Consider the following 7,815-nt stretch of genomic DNA (forward strand, 5'->3'; position numbering starts at 1 on the left):
CCTCTCCCCTTGTTCTCTCCTCTCTCTTTTCTTGTTTTTCCCCGGTCTCCCCTCTCTTCTCCTTTTTCTCTCCTCTGGTCTCTTTTCTCTCCTCTCCCTCTCTCTCTCTCTCTCTGTCCTCTCTCCTCTTCTCTCTCTCTTCCTCCTCCCTCTCTTCTCATCTCTCTCTCTCTCTCCCTCTCTCGTCCCTTTTCTCTCTCTCTTTGTCCTCCTCTCATCTTTTTCTCTCCTTTTCCTCTCTTTTTCCGCTTCCCTTTTCCTTTTTCCTCTCTCCCCCCCCCTCTCTCCCCTCTCTCCCTCCTCTTCCTCTCTCTCTTCACCTCTCTCTCTCTCTCTCCCCCCCTCTCCCCCCCTTCCCCCTTTTCCCCCCTTCCCCCCCCCCTCTCTCCTTCTCTCTTCCTCTCTCCCTCTCTCTCCCCTCACCCTCTCTCTCTCTCCTTTTCTTCCTCTCTCTCTCCTCCTTTTCTCTCCTCTCTCTCTCCTCTTTTTCTTTTCCTTCTCTCTCCTTTTCTCCTCTCTCTCTACTCTCTCTCTCTCTCTCTCTCTCTCTCTCTCTCTCGTATCTTCACTCTCTCCCCCTCTCTCTCTCCTTTTTCTCTCTCTCCCTCTCGCCCCCCTTTTTTTCTCTCTTCTCCTCCTCTCTTTCTTTCCCCCCACCTCTCTCTCTTTCCCCCCTCTCTCTCTCCCCCCTCTCTCTCATTTCTCCTCTCTCTCTTTTCTCTCTCTCCCCCCCTTTTCTCTCCCCCCCTCTCCCCCTCTATCCCCCTTCCCCCTCTTCCAAAAACCCCCTCCCTCTCTCCCCCTCTCTCTCTCTCCCCCTCTCCTCTCTCCATCCCCTCTCTCTTACCAAAACTCTTCTCTCTCTCCTCTCTCCCCTCTCTTTTCCCCTCTCTCTCTCTTTCCTTCCTTCTCTCTCTCTTCTCCTTCTTCTTCTTTCCCCCCCTTCCCCCGCCCCCCTCCCCCCTCTCTCTCTTCTTTTCGCCTCCTCTCCTCTCCTCTCCCTCTCTCTCCTTTTTCTCTCTCTCTCTCCCCTCTCTTTTCATCTCTCTCTCTCCCTCTCTCTTTTCCTCTCCTTTTTTTCTCTCCTTCCCCTCTCTCTCCCACCTCTCTCTCTTTCTCTCTCCCCCCCTCTCCCCTACCTCTCTTTCTCCTCTCTCCTCTCCCCACCTCCCTTTCCCCCCCCTCTCCTCCTCTCTTTTCTTTTTCCCCCTCTTTTTCCCTTTTTCTCTCCCAACCTCTCTCCCCCCCCCCTCTCTCCCCAAACCCCTCTCCCGAGCTCCCCACCTCTCTCTCTCCCCACCTCTCTCCTCCCCCCCCTTTTCTCTCCCCACCTCTCTCTCTCGCCCAACCCCCCCCTCTCCCCTCTCTCCTTCCCCCCCTTCTCTCTCTCTCCCCCCTTTTTCTTCTTTTACTCTCCCCTCTCTCTCTCTCCACCTCTTTTCTCTCTCCCCTTTTCTCTCTCCCCTCTCTTTTCTCCTCTCTCTCCTCTCTCTCTCTCCCTCTCCGTTTTCTCCTTCTCTCCCCCCCTTTTCCTCGGTCTCTCTCTCTCTCAACTCTCTCCCTGGCTTTTTCCCCCCTTCCCTCCCTCCTTCTCCCTCCCCCCCTCTTCCTCCCTCCCCCTTTCCCCCTTTTTCTCTTTCTCCCCTTTTCTCCTTTTCTCCCTTCCTCTCTTTCTCTCTCCCCTCCCCCCAAATCTCTCTTTTTCTCTCTCCCTCCTCTCTCTCTCCCCCCACCTCTCTCCCCTCTCCCCCCTCTCTCTTTTTCTCTTTTCCCCTCTCTCTCTCTCCACCTTTTCTCTTGGGCCCCTCTCTCTCTTTCCTTTTTTCTCTCTCCCTACCTCTCTCCTCCCCCCTCTCTCTCTCCCCCCTATCTCCCCCTCCCCCCTCCCTCCCTCCCCCCTCCCTCACCCCCCCCCCTCCCCCCCCACCCCCCTTCCCCCCTCATCACTCTCTTTCCTCTTCTCTTTCTCCTTTTCTTTCTCTTTCTCTTTTCTCTCACTTCCCTACCTCTCTCCCCTCCCCCCCTCTTTCTCTCCCCCACCTTTTCTCTCTTTCCCCCTCTCCTCTCCCCCTTTTTCTCTCTCCCCTCTCTCCCCTCTCTCCCCCCTCTCCCCCCCCCTCTCCCCCCCCCCCCCCCTCCCTTTCCCCCCCCCTCTTTTTTTTCTTCTCTCTTCTTCCCCCCCCCCCCCCCCCCCCCCCCCCCCCCCCCCCCCCCCCCCCCCCCCCCCCCCCCCCCCCCCCCCCCCCCCCCCCCCCCCCCCCCCCCCCCCCCCCTCAACACCCCCCTGGGGGTGGTGCCTTTTTTTTTTTTTTTTTTTTTTTTTTTTTTTTTTTCCTTCTCTCCCCTTTCTCTCCCCCTCTCTTTTCCTCTCTCTCTCTCTCTCTCTCTCTCTCTCTCTCTCTCTCTCTCTCTCTCTCCCCTTCTCCTCTCTCTCTTCTCTCTCTCCTCTCTCCTCTTTTTTCCTTCTCTCTCTCTCTCCCCATCTCTCTGTCCCTCCCTCCCTCCCTCTCCCTAATCCCCCAACCCCCCCTAACCCCCAACCCCAACCCCCCCCACCCCCGTCCCCCAACCCCTAGTCCTCTATCCCCTAGTCTCCCATCCCTCCTCCTACCACTCCTGTGATTTTCATTGAAAAGCCATTTAAAAGGTTAGAATGAATGTTCTAAGTCATTACAGTAAGGAATTGTTGATGGTTGACAAAAAGATGGTAGATTTTTATAGTTTTGGGCTAGGTAAAATGCTGAGTGTCAGAATACCTATTGCAGGGAGCTGGCTGGAATGTACCGCAGTCTGTGCTCCCAGAGTGCAAGGGCACCAGTTCCCCGGATGGCTTTTGGCGAATAAAGGCTGAAAACACCAGAAGGGGAACCCTTTTCCAAAGGGCCCCTTTATGTCAAAAAGGGGGAGAGTTTTTTTCTCGTTCACTGTACTGTCTTTTCTCTTTTCTCTCTCCCTTTTTTTTTTTTTTTTTTTTTTGTAGTAGTTGGCAGTTGTGAATTTTGAAGAAGTAGTAAGAATGACTGGTATACAAAGTATAAAAGATAAAAAACATATTTACTGATCCCATGTAATAGAGATACAAGAGGATATGTCTGAGATGAATAGTGAAGCAAAGAGACTCTGGGACCGTGTGGAGGTTTTCCGTCAGGTGGAGGAGTCATCATGGAAAATACTGTCTCCGCTATTGAATGGAACCACATCCTTGTCGCATGTTGATGGGTCTATGTATTCTGTTCAGGTGCCAGATATGATTTACAAGGAACATGCAACAGAAATAAATAAGGTAGCTGGAATGGTCTGTTAAACACTAATTATTTTTATGAATTTTTATGTTGAATATTCTGTATGAGATGTGTGCACAAGAGTTGCAGATATCATTTTATCTGTAAGACATATGGATATTGTTGTTTTATTTGTAAAATATAGAATGAACATGTCCTGTACATATCTATAATTGGTATATCATGAGGCATTTGTTATATTAGTATACATTAAAAAGTTATCTGAAGAGTACATATGAATTAATTTGCTTTAATTAATTAAGTATAGTAGTATGAAACTGTGATTACAAATCATGCAGTGTCTGCATATCATATTTTTTTGCTACCCCTATCAGAAATAAAAAAGGGGATTTGAAATACGTAGTCAGTCTAATTCTTGTTTATGTACTTTTTCTAGTAGGGTTTCAGGTAAAATGTAACCATTTGTTTCATGTGCTTTTTCAGCTAGGGTTGCAAGGCTTGTATCAAGAAGACAAACTAGATTTGCTGAGTCTGGTCCAATATGCCAACTTGGCCCTCAAGTCCCTTCTTGCAACTGTGCATAAAACACACTCACAGGCCAGGCCTGGTAAGAGCCACTGTTTCTCTTTGCAATGTTGTATTTTTTTCCTTTTGCTGCTTGATATACCTTTTTAATGCCTTTGCACATTTCCTTTTTGGTGGGGAAATATTGAGCCATAAGTATCATTATCTAGTCAATTTGTTGAATCCTTGCTATTGTAGTGCTATTGATGAGAGTAATGATAAACAATTTGTTGATATTGATACATTTACCTTTCAAGAATTGACCTATATATTGAATTTAGGCCATGAAACCAGTGAGCAGAAAGATGAGAACCTCAAGCTACACTATCATTGCAGAGTCGACAGAGGAGCTGAAGGTCCAGATGGGTCGTGTGGCTAGCTTGAGTGAGACTGTGAATGAACTTACCACAAAGTTGAATACTCTCTTGCCTGAATTAATGGAGTCTGTTGCAGTGCACCGCCAGCAAATCACACTGCCTGTCCCCACTCTGGAGAGTATTGAGCAAGGTGAGTGTGGAGCGAGTCGGGAGTCTCTTTGATATGACATGTTGTTTGCGTTGCACATATTTTCTTCAGTATTGATATCTCATAATTAATTAATTAATTTCTTGTTTTATTTGATAAAGGTTTACATTTAAATGAGTACAGTATATATTGTTGTTGTTTTTACAGTGTGTTTATATATACTTTGTAAAAAAACTTCCAGAATAGTGTATCATAATTCATAGTTTAACCCTTTCCCGACGGGTAGTATTCATAGTGGCCCAGGCCCCGCTGCCACTAGATAGTAGCTCTAGCATGCGCGACCACTCATGTCAAATACCAGCATCCCTTGCTGTTTCTTCGTAATACTATGAGCATATGTTGTATTTTCAGTTATCATTATTTTCTAAAGTCTCTACTTGCCATACTTCCTGATAAATCAAGACTGAAGGATATTTTTGTTGTTATATAGACTCCATAGTTGATCATTATTCGCTCTATAGTCTGAATAAAATAAGCAGTGTGTGGCACCATGGAGTTGAAATTGTCAGTTTGTTGTATTTTTTTTTTCTTTTAGTAAAAATGAGAAAGTTTTAAAAACGACTTAATCACACTTTCAGTTGCAGAAAAATAATATTTTGCCATGATTGTAACAAAAAAAAAAAAAAAAAAAAAAAAAAAAATGGCATGTCCATACATACACCATGGCATGTATGTACATGCCCCAGGCAGATAGTCCAGCCATGCCATGGCATGTGCGTACATGCCACCCGTCGGCAAAGGGTTAAAGGTTTTCATTCCATTACAATTCCAGATGGAAAGCCCAACCTCTGTCCTCCAACACCTCCTCTGTGTCTTGTCAACACACCTGTGGCCAATGGGGGGCCCAAGTATGCTCCTCTCATGCTCACCCCTGGTTAGTCAGACCTGTGGCAGAGTACCTCCTCCTATGGAAATGGCCTTCATGTCACTTTGCCTGATTTAGATTGTAGATAGAACATAATTTGCAGAACTTAGGAGTGTCAGGAATGTTTATAATAATGGCATTGAAAGAACTGACAGTATTTTCAGTTGTTTGTCACCCAGTGTACTTGTTTGCAATTTACAGGTGTGCACAAACCTCATGCAAGAGGGCCCCAGATGGATGCTAATACCACTCCTAACAGGATGCTCACCACGCATAGTATGGCACGAGCTGCCAGAAAGTCACCCAAGGCCAATGTTCTCTATTCCTCGGCAACCCATAAAGATGACTCAGTCTTGGTGAGTGGTAGCTTTGAATTCTTCATCAGTTGTTTCAGTTAAAGAAAAAAAGAAAACAGACAAAAGGGCCATATCCTAAAAAAATTCCCTTTTGTATTGTTACCAGATTGTAGCTGGGGAAGAAGCTAAAGTTCCTGAAGCAGAGGAAGGGCTGGGAATAGAGATGCTGACAGTGGACTGTCGGGTGCGCTACCAGAGGAAGAAGCAGGAGGAGCTGGAGGCATTATTGGAAAAGTACCAACCACAGCATAGCAGAGAAGGTAAGACTTTTTGAAAAATTCCAAGTCTGTTCTCAAAATTGCTGTTATAACATGTTATGGAAGTATAGTTGTAGGGGAAGTGTGGAAAAATCATTGTTAGTGTGTATGGTATTTTTGAGACTTCTACTAAATATGTCACATACTTCTTACTTATCTGAAAAGGGAAGAAGACAGCAATCCCCAAAAGAATAAAAATTCCCAAAGAGAACAAGAAACCACCAGAGAACAACAAACTCTCAGACTGTAGCAGTCGTGTGACCAAGAAAATCCTGGCCAAAGTGGAAATGAACGTGAAAGAAACAAATGTTAGAAGTGGAAAGGCATTGGCTATATGTCCGGATAATGGAGAGGATCTTGACAGTTCACTGATAAACAGAGTGAGTTGTTCTATCTTCAGCCATACTCTTATTTTACTAAACACCTCTGCCTCTCACCCCCTCTCCCTGTGTTTCTTGCCCTCTCTCTCCCTGTTTCTTGCACTTTCTCTCCCTGTGTTTCTTGCCCTCTCTCTCCCTGTTTCTTGCCCCCTTTCTCCCTGTTGCTTGTCCACTCTCTCCCTGTTTCTTGTCCACTCTCCCTCTCCCTGTGTTTCTTGCCCTCTCTCCCTCTCTCCCTGTGTTTTCTTGCCCACTCTTACTCTCTCTCCCTGTGTTTCTTGCCCTCTCTCTCCCTCTGTTTCTTGTCTACTCTCCCTCTCCCTGTTTTTCTTGCCCTCTTTCCCTCTCCCTCTGTTTTTTGTCCACTCTCCCTCTGTGTTTCTAGCACACACTCCCTCTCCCTGTGTTTCTAGCACACACTCCCTCTCCCTGTGTTTCTTGCACACACTCCCTCTTCCTGTGTTTTTAGCACACTCCCTCTCCCTTTTTTCTTACAGTCTTTCCCTCTCCCTCTGCTTCTTGCACACACTCCCACTCCTTGTGCTTCTTGCCCACCCTCCCTTGTGTCCCCTCTCCCTCTCCTCCACCCTATTGTCACTTCTGCCTCTCCCTCTTACATGCCCTCCTTCTCCCTCTCCCTCTCCCTCCCAATCCTGCTTGCCACCCCCCCCTCTCTCTCTCTCTCTCTCTCTCTCTCTCTCTCTCTCTCTCTCTCTCCGTTCCTCTCTCTCTCCCTCTCTCTCTCTCTCTTTCTTCTCTCTCCTCTCTTGTCTCTCTCTCTCTCTCTCTTGTCTCCCCTCTCTCCTCTCTCTTCTCTCTCTTCTCTCTCTCTCTCTCCCCCTCTCTTCTCTCTCTCTCTCTCTCTCTCTCTTCTTTTCTCTTGTCTCTCTCTCTCCCCTTCTTCTCTCTCTCTCTCTCTCTCTCTCTCTCTCTCTCTCGTTCTCTCTCTCTCTCTCTTTTCTCTCTCTCTCTCTCTCTTCGCTTTCTCTCTCTCTCTCTCCCCTGTTCTCTCCTCTCTCTTGTTCTCTTTCTCTTTCTCTCTCTCTCCTCTTTCACTCTCCCCTCTCTTCTCTCTTCTCTCTCTCTCTCTTCTCTTCTCTTCTCCTCTCTCGTTTCTCTCTCTCATCTCTCTCCTCTCTCTCTCCTCTCTCTCTCTCTCTCCTCTCCCTCTTCTCTCTTCTCCCCCTCTTCCTTCTCTCTCTCTTTCCTCTTTTTCTTTCTCTCTTTTCTCTCTCTCTCTCTCTCCCCCTCTCTCTTCTCCTCTCTCTCTCTTGTTCTCTCTCTCTCTTTTTTCTCTCTTTTCTCTTGTCTCTCTCTCTCTTCTCTCTCTCTCCTTCTCTCCTCTTCTCTCTCTCTCTCTCCTCTCTCTCTCTCTCCTCTTCTCCCTCTCTCTTCCTTTTCTCTCTCTCACTCTCTTTTTTCTCTCTTTCTCCTCCTCTCTCTCTCTTTCTTCTTCCCCCTCTCACTTCCCTCCTTTGTTCTCTCTCTCCTCTCCTCTCTCTTCTCTTCTCCCCCTCTCTCCCCTCTCCTCCCTCCCCTTTTTCCCTCCACTCCCTCCTCCGCCTCTTTTTCCCTCCCTCCCCTCCTTGCCCCCTTTCCTTCCCTCCTCCTCCTCTCCTCTCCCTC

At 47.4% G+C, this 7,815-nt stretch overlaps 1 protein-coding gene across 1 annotated transcript; it reads left to right on the forward strand.

The window, feature by feature from the left end:
- The first annotated feature begins 3,036 nt into the window (after window positions 1-3,036).
- LOC119575643 lies at window positions 3,037-6,658 on the forward strand. The gene is made up of 8 exons (XM_037923273.1): window positions 3,037-3,283; window positions 3,726-3,849; window positions 4,143-4,313; window positions 5,104-5,205; window positions 5,398-5,552; window positions 5,659-5,812; window positions 5,975-6,349; window positions 6,603-6,658. Exons 1-8 carry the CDS (start codon window positions 3,089-3,091, stop codon window positions 6,656-6,658), a joined length of 1,332 nt encoding a protein of 443 aa, XP_037779201.1. The 5' UTR covers window positions 3,037-3,088.
- Window positions 6,659-7,815: the final 1,157 nt, after the last annotated feature.

Source organism: Penaeus monodon, chromosome 7, assembly GCF_015228065.2.
Source record: "Penaeus monodon isolate SGIC_2016 chromosome 7, NSTDA_Pmon_1, whole genome shotgun sequence".
NCBI lineage: Eukaryota > Metazoa > Arthropoda > Malacostraca > Decapoda > Penaeidae > Penaeus > Penaeus monodon.